The 22,478-nt window shown below is 37.0% G+C and overlaps 1 protein-coding gene across 2 annotated transcripts in view; it reads right to left on the bottom strand.

Annotated features, from left to right (window-relative positions):
* ARHGAP15 (Rho GTPase activating protein 15) overlaps window positions 1-22,478 on the bottom strand; it is a 685,399-nt gene that overhangs the window by 549,933 nt on the left and 112,988 nt on the right. For both annotated transcript variants that reach the window (XM_043487890.1, XM_043487891.1), the window contains exon 5: window positions 13,317-13,404. In XM_043487890.1, the coding sequence (XP_043343825.1) occupies window positions 13,317-13,404 (88 nt within the window). The remainder of the gene's footprint in view (window positions 1-13,316; window positions 13,405-22,478) is intronic.

The following is a 22,478-nucleotide window of genomic DNA, read 5'->3' as shown; positions in this document are numbered from 1 at the left end:
GTGATCTGGAGCACTAGAATGTTATACGTTTGTTTACTTTGTTTGTTGAGGAGAAAGTATTCTCTCCTTTCAAGAAGAACTTATTGCATTTATCCCAAATCAAAATCTTGCAAGAATAAATATAAAAACTTTCATGTTTGCTGCATACTTATATTGCCTTAAATTTATATTACATAAAACTACTTAATTCTGCAATGTGAGTAGTTTGGGCATATTTTTGATGCTCCAGCAGCCCCTCAGATTCCCTCCTTAGACCCTCATTCACCCAGTTGGCCTCAGCTGTCCCTGTAGATGGCCAGTCCTGCCTGGGCCCATATGGTCCCACTTCCTGTGGAAGACTAGACAGCTTCTTGGAATGCAAGGCCCTCTCAGTTGCCAAAGTGCAGATAGACATTTAGCTCCCTACCACTTCTAGATTTGGATGAAATGCTGCTTTACAGGGGACAGGATCTGACTTTCTGAGTAGTTATAAGGGTGTGTCCAGGATCTATACAATACAGGGGGTGGAGACTAGGTGATACATTGTAACCAAAATTAAGCAAGAAATGGGAGGAAACCTGGCTGATAATTCCTCCTCCTGCCCCATCCTTTCCTCCTACAAACTGCTTCATGCTCTCTCCAGTTTATTTGTAGCTTCTCTGAAAATCATGCTGCGCCTGCCCAGTAGCCCTCTCCAGTGTCTCTTTGAGGCTCTGTGTAGAGTGGCGGCCAGAATGATAACACATCCTCTTTACCCTTTCCCATCATCTCCCGCCTCACTTCCTCTTTACTTTACTCTCTGTGTCCTGGGCTCACGCCTCCCAAATAGAAGCATGGGTACTTACTTTTGGCTCTGTTTTCTAGAGAATCAGGACTGAGACAATCGTATTTCTTTCCTATGACAGGGAAGGGTAGCTCTCCACTAAAATGTCTGCAGTGCTCCCTCTTCAAGAGTCTCAACTTTCCTCTGGGAAGTAGCTCAACCAGCTAGAGGCTGCATTTTATCTATCCGCCTTTACACCAACCTGTGGCCACATTACTCATTCTCATCACTGGAATGCGAGTGAGAATCAGGTTAGAGGCCTCTGAGCTCACAGCTTTAACACGGTTTGCAGACTTGCCGATGCTGTCTTTACCTTCCTTCAACCGCCCCTAGGGGATGACAGATCTGAGAGATGGCACAGGCACCCTGCAGCAGAAAACTGACCAGGAATGTTTGTTTTGGCCTATGGTATGAACAAGAATCACTCACCAAAATCACTCACACCAAATCACGGCAGATGCTGACTGCAGCAATGAAATTAAAAGACGCCTGCTCCTTGGAAGAAAAGTTATGACCAACCTAGACAGCATATTAAAAAGCAGAGACATTACTTTGCCAACAAAGGTCCGTCTAGTCAAGGCTATGGTTTTTCCAGTAGTCATATATGGATATGAGAGTTGGACTATAAAGACAGCTGAGTGCCAAAGAATTGATGCTTTTGAACTGTGGTGTTGGAGAAGACTCTTGAGAGTCCCTTGGACTGCAAGGAGTTCAAACCAATACATCCTAAAGGAAACCAGTCCTAAATATTCAATGGGAAGAACTTATGCTGAAGCTGAAACTCCAATACTTTGGCCACCTGATGCGAAGAACTGACTCATTGGAAAAGACCCTGATGCTGGGAAAGATTGAAGGCAGGAGGAGAAGGGGACAACAGAGGATGAAATGGCTGGATGGCATCACCAACTCAATGGACATGAGTTTGAGTAAACTCTGGGAGTTGGTGATGGACAGGGAGGCCTGGCGTGCTGCAGTAAATGGGGTCACAAAGAGTCGGACACGACTGAGCTACTGAACTGACTGACTGAAGAGTAAGAAATGAAGTTCTGAAGAAATTATGAATTGTATTTGGACAGTGAGTAGTGTTTTTTTTTTTTTTACCTGAAATATCTTTACATTATTGTTAAGATTAAGACAAGGATTTTAATGTATAGTCATTAAGTGGCAGTTTTTGTGTTTGAATCTAGTTCTGGTTCCAAATCTGTTCTCTTAACCACTATGCTCTCTTGCTGTATGTAATAATAATAATGACAATAATAACAAATATATGTATTATCTTTGCTTTGTGCTAGGCATGCTACATCGATTTTCTCACACAATCTCACAATAGCTCTAGGAAGTAGGTACTCTTATTAATCCCAAACTGCAGTAGAAACATTAAAGAATTGTAGCAACAAATAAAATGTGAATCCGGGATTCCTAACTCAGATGGTCTGACTTAGAGGCTCCTATTTCTACCTAATATAGTATACTGCTTCCCAGAGCATTTCAATTTAGGAGTGAATTTTAAAGGAATAATAAATACATACATTCAGTAAAGTTTAAAATGCACTGTAGAGTAAGTCCACTTCATCTTAGAGAAATGTAAGCTCTAAATCACATGTATTACATTGACCAAAATGATAAACCACAGAGAGTCAAGCTTCATAATTAAAATAGTTTTCTGAAAGAGCCTAAGGTGAGGTTTATTGGACAGTAAGCTATTATCCATTTATAAAGCATCCTATCAACCTCATAGATTTTTGTGGTTATTAAAAATTATGTAAGATACAGAATTTATTGTGGTTAATGGCCAAATCTTGAGGAAATTATAACCAGAGAACATGGCCTCATTTATAGTAATATCGATCACTTGATTTCATTTTTTCCTTACAGAGTTTGTGTTAATCAGTTATTAGAATTCATTTTCCCCTTTTTTTCTCTTTACTTTCTTTGGTACCCACCTGTCATCCTCCAGATTTTGGACTGTTTCTTTTCTTTGAATTTTTAAATGTATGATGAGACCATATGATAGTGCAATCAATGGCTGTACTAATAATCTGCCCCAATATTAACCATGCTGACTTTGCCAGAGCACTATTATTACAAGAATTAAGACATTAATCACAGATTTAAAATGGCTTTATTATGCTAAGGTTGGTAGATATATTGTATGCACCTCTCTTTTTATGATTTTTTTGAGCAGGGATCCAAATAAGGGCTTAGCACTCACTTTACAAAGATAAAATCAATCCATATTCATTTTGTACAGAATACTCAATAATTCATGAATAGCTTTCTGATTAAAACTGTTTTCATCTTTTTGCTAAATCACATCATTTTACTCCCATAAATAAGTCTACTTTATTATTAAAGTCATGCTACAGTGAATGAACATTAAATATATTGCATTATTTAATTAATGCTTATGCTCATTATCTGCATTGGAAGTAAACAATATTAAGAAAAAGTAAACAAATTACTTTAATGAAGCCTTTCATATTACTCTTTTTGACTTTCAAGGTTATGGCTGAATGACTGGTCTAAAAACGTTAATAGTTTATTAAATGCCTTGGAAAAGTTTTCTGTCATTAGAAGTAAAATTTGCCAGTGTTTGCCTCTGATTAGCAATATTAGTACAAGGTAAAGTGAAAAACATAAAAGTAGCCAAAAAATCCAAGTTACATAAACAATCAACATGTAGTTTCCATATTGAACACACTGGCTTTAGAACTGTATGGTTTGAGGGGAGAAATGGTCCCTAAAATGCTTATAATACTTCAGAATTTATGTCAAAATTGATACTAAGTTTACTGAGTACCATGTGATAAATATAAAAGGAAGTAGTAAGGTTCACTTGGGCTGATTTGGGGTGGATGTGGAAATGAGATACTTCCTATTCAGAAATAAAGTTTGCACAATGCATTTGTTTCAGTAAGGGGCCACATGGAACATATATTCTGGCGTCACATGAAAATACCTCCCTGTTTGAACTGCTGCTCGCTGATATGCTGATATACCCATGTTTGGGGCACAGCGTAGTTTTCAGCTCTCCTTAGATGAATCACCCTATTTGCTTTCTTTGTATGAAGACTTCTTTATAAATGACCGGACTGCTAAAAGATCAGGTCATGGGAGAATATTAATGTATATTTTGAGTGAGAAGATGTCCTATGATCTACTAAATGCATTGGGCCATAATGATGACAGATTTAGCTGTTTTGGTATAATCTTTATCAATACCAGCACAGACCTTATTGCTGTCATCCATTTCATAGATTTTTAGAATAGGTTTTTCAGATAGTTTAACAAGTCTTATCTTCATTTTTTAACTGTAGAAAAAAAAAAAACTTAATTCCCCCAAACTGTCTCTGAAAACTCTAACTCTCTTAATTTGAGAATATGCAGTAGCTGGGGCTTCCTAGATGGCACTTGTGGTAAGGAACCCACCTGCCAATGTAGCAGATATAAGAGACGTGGGTTCAATCCCTAAGTTGGGAAGATCCTCTGGGGGAGGGCACAGCAACCCACTCCAGTATTCTTGCCTGGAGAATCCCCATGGACAGCAGAGCCTGGAGGGCCACCGTCCGTAGGGTTGCAAAGAGCCAGACATGACTGAAGCAACTTAGCACATATACACACACAGTACTGAATCCGCCAAAAGGTTTGCTGGGTTTTCAATAACATCTTTTTTATGGCCAACCGGGTATTAATGATGCAGGGCTCCACAGTGCCTATAGAAAGAAATCACCTCTTTTCACAATCCGGTTCAAGGTTTAATAATAAGTCTGGACTGGCGCATATACACCCTAGACCTCGGAACCACCAAGAAACATTTTTAAGACCAACGACTAGCATAGTATGTGGAGCAATACAAGAAATCGATAATATTTGGAAAATAAATAAGTTAAGGAATTGATTTCCCATATTTTATCATTGCTCACTCCCTTCTTTCTAGGTGAAGTGTCTTTCTCCCCCCTTTTACTGCATCAAAATCCTCTTCAGCCTACAGAAACATCCTAAAATTTCACTTCCTGTATGGATATATTTAGAACCCTTTTCAGCTGGAGGTAATCTCTCTCTCCACTTAGTTACCATAAAACTAACTCATGCCCCTGTCCAGCCATTCTGGAGTTATTATCAAAGTCTGCTGTTTCACTACAATTACTTGATTTATGGGTGTGCTTTCTATTTGTTTCTAGGCCCTCAAATGACAGATCTGAGTTTGTTTCATTCTTGTATCTTTCATAATACCTAGAATAGTGGCTTAACATCGAGCACCCTCAGGGATATTTGCAGAATTACTACATGAAGAGATACATAAGCTGAGCATTACTCGACACCAGAGTTTCCTTGGGAAAGGACTACCTGTAGCTAGACCTATGGTTCCCCAGCATGTTTTCTTATATTTCTTTATCATGTTAGTCATATTCTATTATAATAAACCTAAGTATGATTTTGTTTCCTCTACTGAAACACAAGCACCTGGAGAGTAGGGATCATATATTATTAATCTGAATATCTCTAGGGTTTAATAACACATAGTGTGACATCTGTTAGGAGCTGTTAATAGTTCATAAAATAAATAAATGAATGAGTTCTCTATATTACACAGCTTCTTCCTCATGAGGCAATCCATATATATATAGTTTAACCAGCAGTGCATATTTGCCAGATCCCATAGCTATAGTCTAAGGTCTACCCCATATCAGGCAGATGCTCTAAAATCACAAAGTATGGGAGGTACAGGAGAAAAGTTGCAATTGAATTTCAGGAGCCAACTGAAGTACTTTGCTGGTACAAAAATAGATAAGTGTACCTGAAAAATGGAAGGGGATATGATCCAAGGCCTCAAAGGATAAATCAAACTGACAAATTTTGTTTCTTTACGATGTCTCTGGCACCAGATGAATTAAATAATACTGTAGCTGCTTTTGAAGCAAAAGGTTTTGCTCTTGGACTAAATGAATTGAAGTTAGAAGAATTAATTCTCCTCCTGCCTCTTCCTTATGACAGTACCGGTCATTTTAAAACAAGTAACACCTGGGTCATATTGCTGTTCAGTATATATTTGTTAAAAGAAGAGCTATGAGAGATTATTCTAGGGTGAAAATGTTTGGAGAATACAGACACACCTTATTAAAGAGTTGCCCCTGGTAGCAAATCTCAATCCATGGCAGTCTTCTCAATCATTTTCTTTTATCCTGTCTTCCAACCGAACTAAAAAAATTCATTTCTCTTTTTAGCACACAGACCTTGCCCATTTTCAGTTTCATACCATTGTTCATATTTTTTTACTCCGCTGGAATTTTCCCTGCCCACAAATCTCCTCATACTGAAATTATAACCATCCTTCAAGGCCTAATTCAAATCTTTCACAGATGTGAGCTCTCCTTCCTTTAAATGTTAAAAAAAAAAAAAAAAGTCTCCTATGTTTCTTGTTTCATCTCATCCTATTTTTTTGGCAGAGATGCTATAAAGCAAAGACTATCTTGATTATATCTCTATGCCTTATATGTAGCCCTAACGAGCAAGCTGTTCATTGTAGGATTTCAATACATATTCTTATGAAGTCTTTTCCCACCAAGGCTTATATAAATAGCACAAACTTGATTAACCAAATGCATATTTAAATGAAAGTGAGGTAGACTGTAATGAGAAACTATGCTATTTGGATCAACTCTCCCACTGGAAACAATGAAAAGTGCTGGATAAAATACTTCTTTTTAAAATTACCTTTAAAATTGAAAAGCTGAAAAGATAGTGGGAACTTCCAAGGAAAGTATTTTTTAGAGGTGAGAATCTGAACCCAGAGAGAAAAGCATAATATCAAATCAACACAACTGTACCTTGTCTGAGGGCATTATAAAAAGATAAAGGCGAACCAATATTAAACTTGTACCTTTTCTCCAATCCCAAGGGATTATAAAGAAGACTGACTTTGTAGAAGAGCAATGTAAGAGAAGAAGGAGTGAATACTTCTGTCCCTGATAACTGTAGTCCTCCTTTTATGGACACGTAACTTGAGAATTTTAAAGTGTTACATTGATCTAATCAATCACTGGACATGCCCACAGATAATCTGAGGAAAATGCAAAACACTCTGGAGTAGGACACATTTATTCCAGACCTTGGAGAACTTCTCATGTTATTTTAATAACAATGACTAGCACAAAGTCAAAGGTAAGCAGACACACAGGGAAACATAGCAACATGAGTGAGAACCAACAGAAATTGACATAGATTTCAGATGTTAGAATCACAAGACACAGAATATTGAAAAAAAAAATGCCTTCTAGTTTTCACAAAATAAAAGAGAGTTTTTAAAATGTGTGTGGGTGAATAACTGTAACAAATGGCATAGTAAATTAAAAATATAAACTTCTAGAAATTAAAATTACAATAACTAAGGAAAACAATGATTATCACAAGGGAGACTGAATTAAGGAATGAAAAAATAAATCAAGAGAAGTTATTTGGAATGCAACTCAGAGAAACAGAAAGAAAGAAGAATATAAAGCATGTGGAGGCTAGATTGAGAAAACATAGGTTTAACCAGGGGCTTAGAAGAAAACAAGTGAAAATGTAAAAGAAGTTTCATTTGAAAAGATAATATCTTGGGATTTTCTATTAATAAACTACATCAATTAGAGCTATAATCAATTTCATGGGGCCTAACAATCCAGTAAGGGAAATAAAAAGAAATTGACATTTGAATGTATCATTGTGAAACTGTGGAAATATTATGAGCAACCAAAGAACAGTGGTTAGATTAACAGGTAACTTCTTGATCACAATAATGGATGACAGAAAACAGTGGAAAGCTATTTTAGATGTATTGAAAGAAAATTACTGCCAACTCAAAATTCTATATCCAGAGAGAATATATATTTCCAAAATGAGGGAGAAATAGAGAGATTTGAAACAAGCAGACGTTCAGACAGATTGTTACCACAAGACCCTTACTACAGGAATTTCTTAGAATATACATCAACCAGAAGGAAAGTAATCCTAGAAGGAAGATCTAAGATACAGGAAAAAATAAATAACATGGGATGTGGCAAATATTGAGCAAATATAAATCAGTATTGATTCTATAAAACAGGATAAATAATGTCTAGTGGTGTTAAAACAGAAAAGAAAGAATTAAAATACAGACAGAAATAGCATATACATTGGGAAGGAGACTAGTGAATTTAAAAAATATTTGAATAGCTTTAGTCTTTAATAAGTTATAATTTCAGGCAAGTCATGAATAGAACACAAAATGTATCACTCCCAAATCAATAGAGAAAAATATGAAATGATTAAAACAAAAAAAAAAAAGAAAAAATAAAGCAAGGCATATTTAGAGAAAGAAGCAAGAAACAAAATAAATGCATGCAGTGATTCCATTTTATAAATTCAAAACAAGATGAAGTAAACTATATTTTTAGGAGCTATAGGTATAGGTGGGAAAATAATAAAGGGTGAAAAAATAATGACTAAGATGCCATCTAAGTCTGTGACAAGGGAATAAGCTATGATGACATACAGACAATTGGCAGGGCTTGCAGGGTCTAGAGGGCTTGCAGGGTCTATATCTTGACCTGGGTGGTGATTATGCAGAAGTTTGATTAAAAACTTAAAATATACAAATTTTTTTAATATATTTTACTGAAAATAGATTCTGCATTATTTTCCAATGACAATATTTTAAAATTTTAAAGTGAGTTACAAGTCAGAATATAGAATATGACCACTGTCCTTTCCTTTATAAATCCAGAAAACCCAGATCTAAGGACACCACTGGTTTTCCAATGCTCCTTTTCACAAGAGGGTCAACCAGTCTGGACCAAACAAGTGAACAAAACAAAGACAGTATATATAGACCTTAAGAAAAACACAATTTCCTCTCTTGGTGAAGACTATCTTTCTTTCTGAGGTTTTATCTGATCTAGATTTGGGATTAGGGTATTATTTGATGTCCTTCATGTTAGACAGTGACAGCAGTAGTAGGTGGTAATGTACCCATTTTTTTTTTTTCTCAGTGAAATTGCAGCTTTATTAAAGGTTCATCAGTTTGAAACAAAAATTTATATAGACATGAACTTCAGTCCACTCATTATTGATTCAAAAGCCATCCTACTCATTAATGACCTTATTGAAAAAGAAAAAGAGAATAGATGAGTCCTCCCTGAATAAGTCACTGAGGACCCAGTGCCTATGAAACTCAGATTTACACACACCAGCAAAGTGATTGTGTATCTCTCTTCAGGGGAGAGACTGCTTTTGATAAAAATGGGACACGGTTATAAAATGAAAGAATTTCAGTGAGAAAAAAATATAGTCACACATGCAATGTGGGATCAGGCACCACAGTCTGTGACATGCTGTATTAAACGTGAAAGCAGAAAGTGTAAGAGGCAATGGAGGAAGATATATATGGAAAGTATATATGGACACCAGGATGTTACATCTATAACCCCAGATGGAGAAATGGCTTTATAAACAATATTTTATGCTGCCTATGGATACATATTTCTTTTTTTGGAGACTATACATGTTGGCATTCCTTGAATTAATATACTTTTTCTTCTCTGCATATGTGAATCAATTCAAGTGCAAAACTAATATAATGATAAGCTATAATTATTAGGTTAGTGTAAACATAATTTCAGTTTTTGCATTGTTGAAATTTGCCATTTGATATTGGAATACATACTTAAATAAGTGTGGTTATATTATACATCATCTGAATGCACATTTCTCGCTTGATGTTCTTTCTGCAAATAACTTAGTACTTGCTGTTTATTTTATATTTATTTTAAACTATGGAAAGGATGGACAAAAAGCAAATTTGAGTGATTTTCTTATTGGAGTTCAAAATGGATTATAAAGCAGCAGAGACAACTTGCAACATCAACAGCGCATTTGGCCCAGGAACTGCTGATGAATGTGCAGTGCAGCAGTGGTTTGAGAAGTTTTGCAAAGGATATGAGAGCCTTGGAAGATGAGTGGAGTGGCCAGCCATTGGAAGCTGACAATGACCAGTTGGGAGCAGTATCAAGCTGATCTTCTTAAAACTACACAAGCAGTTGCTGAAGAACTCAACGTCAGCCATTCTATGGTCAGTCAGCATTTGAAGCAAATTGGAAAAGTGAAAAAGCTTAATAAGTGGGTGCCCCATAAGCTGACTGAAATCAAGAAAATCGTGTTTTGACGTGTTGTCTTCTCTTATTCTGTGCAACAACAGTGATCATTTCGCGACTGGATTGTGACATGCAGTGAAAAGTGGATTGTATATGACAACCGGCAATGACCCAAGTCAGTGGCTGGACTGAGAAGAAGCTCCAAACTGCTTCCCCAAAGTCAAACTTATACTAAAAAATGTCATGGTTACTGTTTGGTGGTCTGTTGCTTGTCTGATCCATTACAGCTTTCTGAATCTGGGGGAAACCATTACATCTGAGAAATACGCTCAGCAAGTTGATGAGATGCATTGAAAACTGCCGTGCCTGTAGCCAGCATTGGTCAACAGAAAGGGCCTAATTCTTTTCCATGACCACATGTAGCACAACGAATGCTTCAAAAGTTGAACGAATTGGGCCAGGAAGTTTTGCCTCATCCACAATATTCACCTAACCTCTCACCAACCAACTACCACTTCTTCAAGCATCTTGACTTTTTGCAGGGAAAATGCTTCCACAACCAGCAGGATGTAGAATATGCTTTTCAAGAGTTCACCGAAGCCTGAAGCACAGATTTTACACTACAGGAATACACAGACTTATTTCTCATCGGCAAAAAGTGTGTTGATTGTAATGGTTCCTATTTTGATTAACAAAGATGTGTCTGAGCCTAGCTATACTGATTTAAAATTCAAGGTCCAAAATTGCAATTACTTTTACATCAGCTTAATACATTATACTTCATATTATTTACTACAGAATATAGTATATTTATTTTAATAGAGTATATTGGAATATAATAATTATTTTAAGATTATTGTGTATATTTTTATAAACTAATTTTACTCCTTACTAATTATCTTGGCAAATATTACTATCCCCACTTTACAGACGAGGATTCTGAAACTCAAAGAAATTGAATAACTCTTTTCAGTTCCTAAGTGGCAAAACTAGAAGAGTCCTCTGTGGTTGAACTTCAAAACCCTTCTCCTAGCCATTTTGCTGGTTTGTCTCACCAGTGCATTAGCATTTGAAGATCATTCCTATACAGATTAAAATACCATTTACTCTTCTAAACACATTCTGCACTCACTTAAGCCGTTCCGATGCACCCTTTGCAGAAAAAGGTAGATTTTTCCCCAAAAGTACAATGAACAATAATGCCAGAACACGTGTAAGGGGGCACAAGAGAAATTCAGAAACTTGAGCATAAATCTCTTTCAAAATAAAACCACAGTATCTTTAATCAAGGCTTGGCAATCATCATATCATTTCTCTGAGACTGGTATTGGTAAATGTGGGCTATCCCACCAAGCTTTTAATGCTTGGTTAGAAATGTATCCAAGAAGTTGACTAACAAGGCAATTCATGCAGTACAAACAGGAATCTGTGATTCTTTCCCCCATTACCACAAAACGTAGTTAGTTACTGACCTGAATTTGCTTTGAAGCCAGTGAGAGAAATTGTAAGAGCACTGAAAATGGGACTGTATGTAATAAATAGGGACTACCCCTCTAAAAAAAAAAAGGTTAACACATTTTCTCTGAAGGTAAAATCTATTTTCAATTTACAACAATTCTGAAGCTTGATCTGGAGGCATGCAATGAGTGAGGTGACTTGCAAGGTTTGCCTATTATGGAAGGGGGAGTTCTCTTCCATCTGTACAAAATTAAGCAGCTGATAATTATATCTCCTGGTATGAGGAGATTAAAATAATAAAATAAAAGCAAACCAAAAGCTTTAATTTGAAATCTAATCTCTCCCATTACCCCAGCACATTCACATCAAATCTGCTCCAATGGAATTCTTCCCACCCAGCAGGACAAAGATCATCTTCTCAGCAGCCAAACTCAGAAAGGCAAGCTACTTTCATTCCTTCCTGACTTTCCCCTCAGAACTCATTCAAAGGGAAGACAAAGGACCCGTGGGTGGATGGGAGTTGTTTTGTGCCTGGGCCTTAGGGGTACTTTATTTTTCTTAAAAAAAGATTATCTCAACATTACTGTAGCCAAAAAAATAAAAAATAAAAACAAAACCCTAAAACAAATATCCGAGGCAGTTTAAATTAAAAATACAAAGGACTGAGATATATTTTTAATTTATTCATAATTAGTTTACAGATTGGACTGTACTGAGACTCCAAAAATCAGCAAGCTACTTAGGGATAAAGGCTATTGCAATTATCAGGAGCAAGCCAAATGCTACCTTTTGTTCTTACTAAAATCTTCTCCTTTAAAAAAAAAATCTCCTAGCAAATGATTTTCTATTTCCTATTTAAAGAGGATTACATAGCAAACACCACTAGTGGCTGGAAAGCAAAGAACTTTCCATCGTTTTATTACCTGCCAAATACAAATTAGCTCATTGTGGTTAATTCCTGCCAGGAGACCCCTTTCCCGGCTGCCCATCAGGCCGATGGGGTATGGCAGGTTGGTTTCTGCCCGGAGTCCTTCTTAATCAGGAGGCTGTCAGATATGCTGCTTGCCCACTGTCTCCGACATCGTGTGGCAGCTCTGGTGTTCGGGCAGTGAGGTTTTGAGCTTGAATTGCCCCAGTAACTAGCTCAGAATTGCTCCTACTTACGATCACTGTCAAATCTCAGTGGGCATTTGTGAGGCCTTCCTCCAGGTACAAATCAAGAAGCCCTACAAATTTCACTTTGTAATAACTACAGGATACAGAAATTGTATTAGTGCCATTAGATGGAGTCACAGAACTATTCAGAAAGGTTAGCTGGATGTAGAGAAGTCACAGTTAGACTAAGATAAAAAATCACTTTGTTAACTTAGAATGTTTCCTCATTGGTAACACTCTATATTAAGGTGCCATTTATAAACAGCTTATTATTATTTATTAATGTGTGAAGCACTTTATAGCATGCTAGATAGCAACTTAAATTCATGTATTAAAGATGCACATACATGGTTTAATACGATTTACGTCTTATAATATTCTTTAAAACAGCTTCCCATAGTCTCATCCGTTAAGCATTTATTACTAATGCATTTTATAACATGCTTTATAATACATTATTTGAGCAAGTAGCTGCATTTAGTGATCATTTCATAAATAAGAATAAAGCATTTATAAATGGCACCTTAATTTAAAGTGTTACCTTCCCATTACTAGATAGCTGCTCACTATTCATCTCATTTTGTGATTATTCTCCAAATGCACCACTTAATAAAACAGACACTAAGTTCTATTTTCCCTTCATCTGATTAAAAGTTTATTGAGTCATTTCTTCCATCTGCTTTCAGATGTTGCTTGCTTGGAGGCTTTAGTGCGATTTCTGTTGAAACCAAACTTTCAATTCAACAATATTTCTATGAAGATGATAATAGTAAACACAGAGAACTACTCACCACGTTAGACAGTGCCTGCTGCTTGGACTCCTTGTAAAATTCAATTTTCCGACTAGAAAGAACAATCCAGGAAGTAGACCAGTTTTTCCTTAGGAGAGAAAAAAGCAAATAAAAAGCATTATTACTTAAAGAAATTAACACAAGTATTGCATAAGCAACATTTGGAATAAGTAGAGACTATCTCTTTTTTAACTAGAATTCCTAAAAGTCTTTTTCTTTATTAAAATCTATAGGTGGTATGGAATATGTATAATAATAAAAAATTCTGTAGTTTTTAGATCCTGGCATTTACAGTAAAAGTTTCATTTGTAGATCCTCCTCAAATCTTTTTCAGCTATTAAAAATCCAACTTCATGTATCCATGTCCCCCACTCCATAAAAAGCTCTTTCTGCTGCAAACAAAAAACAGAAAACTAAAAATAGAAATCAGAACATTGTCCTTCATTGTTCAGTTCAGTACAGTTCAGTCACTCAGTCATGTCTGACTCTTTGCAACCCCATGGACTTCAGCACGCCAGGTTTCCCTGTCCATCACCAACTCCCAGATATTGCTCAAACTCATGTCCATTGAGTCACTGATGGCATTCAAACATCCCATCCTCTGTCATCCCCTTCTCCTCCTGCCTTCAATCTTTTCCAGCATCAAGGTCTTTTCCAATGAGTCAGTTCTTCTCATCAGGTGGCCAAAGTATTGGAGTTTCAGCTTCAGCATTAGTTCTTCTAATCAGGACTGATTTCTTTTAGGATTGACTGGTTTGATCTCCTTGAAGTCCAAAGGACTCTCAAGATTCTTCTCCAACACCACAGTTCAAAAGCATCAATTTTTTGGTGCTTAGATATCTTTATGGTCCAACTCTCACACCCATACAAGACTGCTGGAAAAACCATAGCTTTGACTATATGGACCTTTGTCACTAAAGTAATGTCTCTGCTTTTTAATGTGCTGTCTAGTTTGTCATAGCTTTCCTTCCAAGGAGCAAACATGTTTTAATTTCATGGCTGCAGTCACCATCTGCAGTGATTTTGGAACTGAAGAAAATAACATATGTCACTGCTTCCATTGTTTCCCCATTCATTTGCCATGAAGAGATGAGACTGGATGCCATGATCTTCCTTTTTTGAATGTCAAGGGTTTTTTCTTTTTTTTCTTTTTTAATTTTTATTGGAGGTTAATTACTTTACAATATTGTGGTGGTTTTTGCTGAATGTTGTTTTAAACCAGCTTTTTCACTCTCCTCTTTCATTTTCATCAAGAAGCTCTTTAGTTCCTCTTTGCTTTTGACCATAAAGGTGGTGTCATCTGCATATCTGAGGCTACTGATATTTCTCCCAGCAATCTTGATTCCAGCTTGTGCTTCATCTAGTCTGGCATTTCACATGATGTAATCTGCATATAAGTTAAATAAGCAGGGTGGCAATATACAGTCTTGACATACTCCTTTCCCAATTTGGAAACAGTCTGTTGTTCCAAGTCCGCTTCTAGCTATTGCTTCTTAACCTGCATACAGATTTCTCAGGAGGCAGGTAAGGTGGTCTGGTATTCCCATCTCTTGAAATATTTTCCACAGTTTTGATCCACACAGTCAAAGGCTTTAGAGTAGTCAATGAAGTAGAAATAGATGTTTTTCCGGAATTCTCTTGCTTTTTTCTATGATACAATGGATGTTGGCAATTTTATCTCTGCTTCCTCTACCTTTTCTAAATCCGGCTTGACCATCTGGAAGTTCTCAGTTCACATACTATTGAAGCCTGGCTTGGAGAATTTTGAGCATTACTTTGCTAGTGTGTGAGATGAGTGCAACTGTGCAGTAGTTTGAACACTCTTTGGCATTGAAATGAAAACTGACCTTTTTCAGTCCTGTGGCCCCTGCTGAGTTTTCCAAATTTGCTGGCATACTGAGTATAGCACTTTCACAGCATCATCTTTTAGGATTTGAAATGGCTCATCTGGAATTTCATTACTTTCACTAGCTCTGTTCGTTGTGATGCTTCCTAAGGCCCACTTGACTTTGCACTCCAGGATGTCGGGGATGCACTCCTTCGTTGTTACATCTCTTCATTGGTTTAGCATACATCGGAGTCTTGAAAACCAACTAGCTAATTTCTCACTGTCTAGTTCACAATATTTTTCAATGTTGAAACTCAACAGAAAGCAAAGATGAAAATAAAAGGAGCCAAAAATTTTTTTTTTTCCTTTTTGCCAATCAAACTGGCTAGAATTATAAGGAATGATACCAAGGGCTACTTACTGAGAGTGTGGAGAAATGGATTCTCCCATACAATTTTGGTGGGAGTGCAAACATCTTTTCAGGAGTGAATCTGGCAAAATGTTTTTTAAAAATATTTTTAAATGTAGTATCTTTCAATTGAACAAGCTTATTACTATGACTTTAAACTGATCCTACAAATCATCTCATAAATTAAGGCTCTCTGCACAAGAATGACGTGCACCATTTCTTAAGTCTGCATGTAAAATATCAAAAAAAGAGAGACAGGTTATGCAAATTGCATATTATGGATTCATATAAGGAACTAATTAACCCTATTCTGTAGAAGAATCCTGATAAGAGAAGTTTTCAATGTTGACCATAATATAACATATAGTTCAAAATACCATCCTGCACTATTTACCTATGACTGTCCTCACCCATCCCAGCCCCTTCTGATTATTAATTCCCATTCATCAGAAGTTCAAACATTAAGTTTTTAAATATGTCATCCGTGACTTCCTCACACAGCACTTAAGATATATTGAGAATAATATTTTGTAAATTTCACTTCTGTCTTTCCCCCATTAAATAAAAATCCCCAAACCAACAGAAAATACTTCATATTTATAAAGATACCCTCAGTGACAAGCAATAGTGAATTGGACAGAGTAGGCAACAAATATATATTTGTTGAGTTAATGATTAAATTTAGGCATGGGGGTATAAAAAACATTGGATAAACAATAGTTAAATCAGAAAGTGAAACCCCAACTTTGATTGCCCTTTGCATTGCATTGTTACTTAAGTAACTAGATCTGTATAAGTTTGTGTCATGAAGAATACCCTTAGTTTAGAGGGTAAAACATTAAGGAGATTAATATACATTAAGTTTCTATCTATTACATCATGTTGCTGATATTTGCTTTAGTTTAACACTCATTTTTGAATAGCTGAATTCATTTTACAAAAGTGATTTTTAAAAAAAAAAGTTATTAAAACACTATTCTGGGCAATATAAAATACACAAAAATATGTTTAAATATGTTTTAAATGACCATTTAAGATCTTTGTATAATTTAGTTCCACTTTCCTCATAGACTCTAGGGGTTTGATTGAAAGAACAGTTTTGATTCAGTAAAGTTAATATTTACAAGACTAGGTGGCTCTTATATGCCTGAAGCTTTCCTACTTATACAGCATTGTATTAAAAAGAAAAAAAAAAGGAAAACCAGAAACAAAACACACATAGTGTGTATTTTTCAACATGCAAATACGAACTCTGTGTTGTTGGACCCACTTGTCTTCAAATAGTCACTTTTTCAATCAAATGACAATAAAGATGGGGGGGCGGGATAAAAACACATAGACCTTTTTCTTCTTTTGCCTTAGTTCCCATTCTCCTTTTAGGTACCACCAGCAGCAAGATGAACTGAAGCACCTGTAGCCTTCTTCTGACAGAGGTCATAATATCAGATGACCCAAGATAGAGTAAGCATTGGCAGGACTGCTGATCTAGACTGGGCATCTTTGTTATCTCCACCACTTACTTTGACCATATGTAACCAGCAAGAATGGAATATCCTCAGACATGACAGAATCTTTATTTAACCTGCCTGTTATATTTCCTACTATATTTTTAATCTGCTGGCAGGAGATATTCTATACCTTATTTGCTTCCTATCTATAGCAAGTCCTGGATAAACGGTTCTGATTTGATCTGTTTCAGATGTTGATCGTTTATAGAACGTGTTGGCATTTTTTCCTTCCTTAAACTTGGAACTGGAATTGGTTAGAAATGAAGTTGCATGAAATTCGATTATCTCATGGTTCTCAGAACTTTGAGCTGCTGTAAAGAATTCTCTCTTAGGTGAATCTGATGAACAGGCTGAAGAGGGTAAGAATTGTACGTGTTGTAACTTTGGTAATATAAATTGCTCTGGCACTTTACATACAGTGCAATTTCTTTTTGAACTTATAAACTACAAATAATATCTATGAAAACAAGGGACTTTTCCAATTTGTTTAAGACAATATTATTTCAAAAGGAAGAATAGAATGCTGGTTTTCAACATTTCAGATGCCCCAATTTCAATTCAGTTTTTCACGATCTCTTTTAAAATAAGAATTAGAATAAATTATTTTGAGTAGTATAAATTTGATTGTCTAGTGGAGATTTAGCTTCTCAAAAAGATGATGAAGATGTTATATCCACTTCCTTGTATAGAAAATAAGATTCAGAGTGTTTAGGTAACTTACTTAAGGCCACACATTTAGAGACAAACCCAGTTTCTCTGATTCTGAAGCCTATAATCTCTTTACTAATTTATATTGTGTTTTTTAGATTAAGGAGTATAGGCGTGCTTCATTTTACTGTGCTTAGCAGATATAGCATTTTTTACAGAATGAAGTTTCATGGCAGCCTGGCTTCAAGTAAGACAGAAGTCCAATAACATTTGTTCACTTCATGGCTCAGTCACATATTGGCAATTCTCACAATATTTCAAACTTTTGCATTATTGTGTTTGTTATGATGATCTGTAATCGGTGTTCTTGATGTCATTATTGTAACTGTTTTTGGGTGCCATGAACTATGCCCATATAAGACAGCCTACTTAATCATGGTTGTGTGTGTCCTGAATGCTCTACCAACTAGTCTTTCCCCAACTTTCTCCTTCTCCTCAGGCCTCCCTATGCCCTGAGACATGTCAATATTGAAATTAGGCCAATGAGTAACTCTATAATGGCCTCAAAGTGTTCAAGTGAATGGAAGAGTCACATCTCTCTCACTTTAAATCAGAAGCTAATCATGATTAAGTTTACTGAGGCAGGCAAGTCATCAACTGAGACAGGCTGAGTACTACGCCTCTTGTGCCAAAGTTAGCCAAGTGAAGTCAAAGTTGTTAAAGGAAATCAAAAGTGCTAATCCAGTGAACACATGAATGATAGACAAGCAAAACAGTCTTATTGCTGATAATAGGGGAAGTTTTAGTGGCCTGGACAGAAATCAGTTCAGACACAACACTCCCGTAAGCCAAAGCCTAATCCAGAGCAAAGCCCTAACTCTCTTCAATTCAGTGAAAGCTGTGAGAGGTGAGGAAGTGGCAGAAGAAAAGTATGAAGCCAGAAAAGGTTGACTCATGGGGTTTAAGGCAAGACGCTTTCTCTGAAACATAAACACACGAGGTGAAGAAGCAAGTGCTGATACAGAAGCTGCAGTAAGTGGTCCAGATGACTTAGCTAAGAACATCAATGAGGGTGGCTACACTAAACAACAGATTTTCCATGTAGACAAAACAGTCTTCTGTTGGAAGAAGATGCCATCCAGGACATCTGCAGCTAGAGAAGAGAAGTTGATAACTGACTTCAAAAACCTTAAAGCACAGACTAACTCTCTTGTTAGGGGATAATGCAGCTGGTAATTTTAAGTTGATGCCAAAGTTCATTTACCATTCTGAAAATCTTAGGATCCTTAAGATTTATGCTACAGATAGGATGACAAATCATGGGTGATAGCACATCTCTTGACAATATGGTTTACTGAATATTTTAAGTCTAGTGTTGAGACCTACTGCTCAGAAAAAAAGATACCTTTCAAAATATTATTATTCATTGACAATGTACTTGGTTACTCCAGAGCACTGATGAAGACACACTATGAGATTTATATTTTTATGCCTGCTAACACAGCATCCATTCTGCAGCCCATGAACCAGGCAGTCTTATTATTTAAGAAATACATTTTGTAATGCTATAGCTGCCATAGGTCATGATTCCTCTGATGGATCTGGGCAAAGTAAACTGAAGACCTTCTGGAAAATATTCAATATTCTTCATACCATGAAGAACATTCCTGATTCAGGGAAAGAGGTCAGAACATTAACATTAACAGGACTTTGAAGAAGTTGATTCCAACCCTCATGAATGACTTTGAAGGGTTCCAAGATTTCAGCAGAGGAGTGAGTGCAGATAGGGTGGAATTAGCCAGAGAACTAGAATTAGAGGTGGGGCCTGAAGATGCAACTGAATTGTTACAATTCCATGAAAAACTTTAAGGGATGAAAAACTGCTTCTTACGGATGAGTAAAGAAAGTGATTTCATGAGATGGCATCTATTTCTGGTAAGTTTCTGTGAAGATTGTTTAAATGACAAAAAAGGATTCAGGATATTACATAAGTGTAGTTGATAAACCAGTGTCAGAGTCTGAAAGGACTGAATCCAATTTGAAAGAAGTTCTACTGTGAGTAAAATGCTTTAACAGCACTGCACGCTACAGAGAAGTCGCTTATGAAAGGAAAAGTCCATTGATACGGTAAACTTCATTATTTTCTTACTTTAATAAATTGCTGCAGCAACCCCAACCTTTAGCAACCACCACCCTGATTAGTCAGCAGCTATCAACACGGAGGCAAAACCCTCCACCAGCAAAAAAATATTATGACTCACTTTTTTGTGAGTCATATCAAGACTCAGATGATGATCATCATGTTTTAGCAATACAGTATTTTTGAATTAAGATATATACATTGATTTTTAGACATAATGCTGTTACATTATTAATAGACTACAGTGGAGTATAAACATAAATTTATAAGTGCTGGGACACCAAAAGTATCATATGACTCTCTTTGGTGCTTTATTCTCTTTATGGAGGTGTCCTGGATCCAAACCAGCCATACTTCCAATGTATGACTGTACTATTTTCTTGGTTAAGGAGATTATCCATGTCAGCTTTCACCATAGTTTTGGTCCTAAATCTCAAGCTATAGAAGCTAGCAGAGCCTATGACAAGGTACAAGTCATCTGGACTGCCTTATTTACTATTTTATCTAATGATAATTAGAAGGATTGGTCAAACGCCCACTACTCTCAAGTGCTTTTTTTCCTCTTGGGAATTGAACTGATTTAAAGGATTCACGGACTGCCCCCCTCCCACCCCGCCCCCTGTAGCTCAGCTTTAAAGAATCCACCTGCAATGCAGAAGACGCAGGAGACATGTGTTTGATCCTGGGGTCTGAAAGATCCCCTGGAGGAGGGCACGGCAACCCACTCTAGTATCCTTGCCTGGAGAAGCCCACGGACAGAGGAGCCCGGGCTGCAGTCCATAGGGTCGCAAAGAGTCTGACACGCTGAAGCAACTTAGCATATACCAAAAGGAGCTAATGATGAGCCTTTCAACTGCTCAGAAGAAGCCAGAAGCAGGGGTGTGCTTCTATGACACCACCTCTGTCTCTTTCCTGCTAGGGAGTTATTCTGGTTTGTGATGAGCAGACTTACACGTGCTCAGTAGGGAGTCTAAAACCAGAAAGTGTTTCAAAAGCCTCTCCTGTAGGAGTGACTGAGAATTCACCTACTGGGAGTATCCTTTTTTTTACCTTATGACATAGGTCAGGACCTTTATCTTCTGAATAAAGACTTAGCTATTTTCTTTACAATATCTTTCAAGTCTATTCCCCATTTGATGTGTTTGGCCCTCTGTGTCACCTGTAATTCTCAGGATAGCAGCAGAAAAGCTTCTCACCAGTTACTCTAACACAATGAGCATTTAGATGGCACTGTCAGCTCTGGAAGGACTGTGAATTGGATCAACTGGCAAGGTTTTGCCTTGACTTGAAATTCTAACGCTTTCTACATGCCATCAAATCCTTATGGGTGACGGCTTTTCAGTATATTGAGATTCAACTCAGGAAGTGAGTAGCTCCTTCAAGTTTAGAGGGCTTACTTACACAGGACCTTTAAATAGACCTTTTGAGGAAGAAGTGATTTTTCAGAATGGGAAGAAAAGTCTCTCTACTTTCCTAGCACCCTCAAAGAAGGGAACACCATACCTGACCTCCTAGAGCTTTTCCACTCCTGGGCACAGTATCTGTGGGTTGTGTTTCTTGTTGTTATGCTATCATCCAGTCACGTCTGACTTTTTTTGTGACTTCATGGACTGTAGCCTGCCAGGCTCTTCTGTCCATGGGATTTCCTTGAAAGGATACTCAAGTGGATTTCCATTTCCTTCTCCAGGGGATCTTCCTGGCCCAGGGATCAAACCTGTGTCTCCTGCATTGCAGGCAGATTCTTTACCACTGAGTCACCAGGGAAGCCCATATCTGACATATGGTGAGTGCTTATGAGTGCTCATCAAAGTTTTTTTTTTTTTTTCTTCTTCTTGTTATGTTTTTATATTTGGTGGTTTTGGGGGGTCCGTACCACAGGGCATGTGGAACTTCCCTGACCAGGAACTGCATCCATGCCCTCCACTGTGGAAGCTCAGTCTTAAACACTGGACCACTAGGAAAGTTCTCAAATGTTTTTGAGTAAAAGAATATATAGGTTCTCAAATTTCAGGAGCATCATACATCTAGAGTCAGACACAACTTAATGACTGAACAACACCAGTGACAAAAGGGCTACAAAGCACCTACTTCTTGCATTTCCCTTATTTATTACTTAATTGCCAAGTGTTTTGACAAGTCTTTCATAGAATCATTTTAAAACTATCTAATGTTCCTGGTTTAATACATCTTTTCTAATTTACAATTCTAGTGGCATGACCTGAGCTTTCTCTAGAGGGCTTCCTGACTTCTCAGATGTGTGTCAATAAGATAAGCTGGTAGGCATGCATCAGTTCTCACCCTGTGCTAGGTATGGCACCTGATACTTTGTATAAGTCAAGTAATTTAATCCCCATGCCAGTCACAAGTATCTACTGAGCATCTATCACAGGACAGATACAATTCCAAAGACTGCATATATAAAGGCAAACAGCAGAGACCTCAAGGCATTTACCTCTAACTCATTGGAGACGGGTAAACATGGGAACAAATAAATTATCCAAATAGCATTGGGAGATGGGTGATAATCCGCACACTACAGATAAGAGAACTGAGGTGTTGTGAGGTTACATCCTATCCAAGGGCCTAAAAGTCATAAATATGGGATTCAGGCCAAGTCTTCTGAACCTTG

The sequence above is a fragment of the Cervus canadensis genome, chromosome 15 (genome assembly GCF_019320065.1).
Source record: "Cervus canadensis isolate Bull #8, Minnesota chromosome 15, ASM1932006v1, whole genome shotgun sequence".
In the NCBI taxonomy this organism is placed as follows: Eukaryota; Metazoa; Chordata; class Mammalia; order Artiodactyla; family Cervidae; genus Cervus; species Cervus canadensis.
This window is presented reverse-complemented; position numbering and strand designations above follow the sequence as displayed.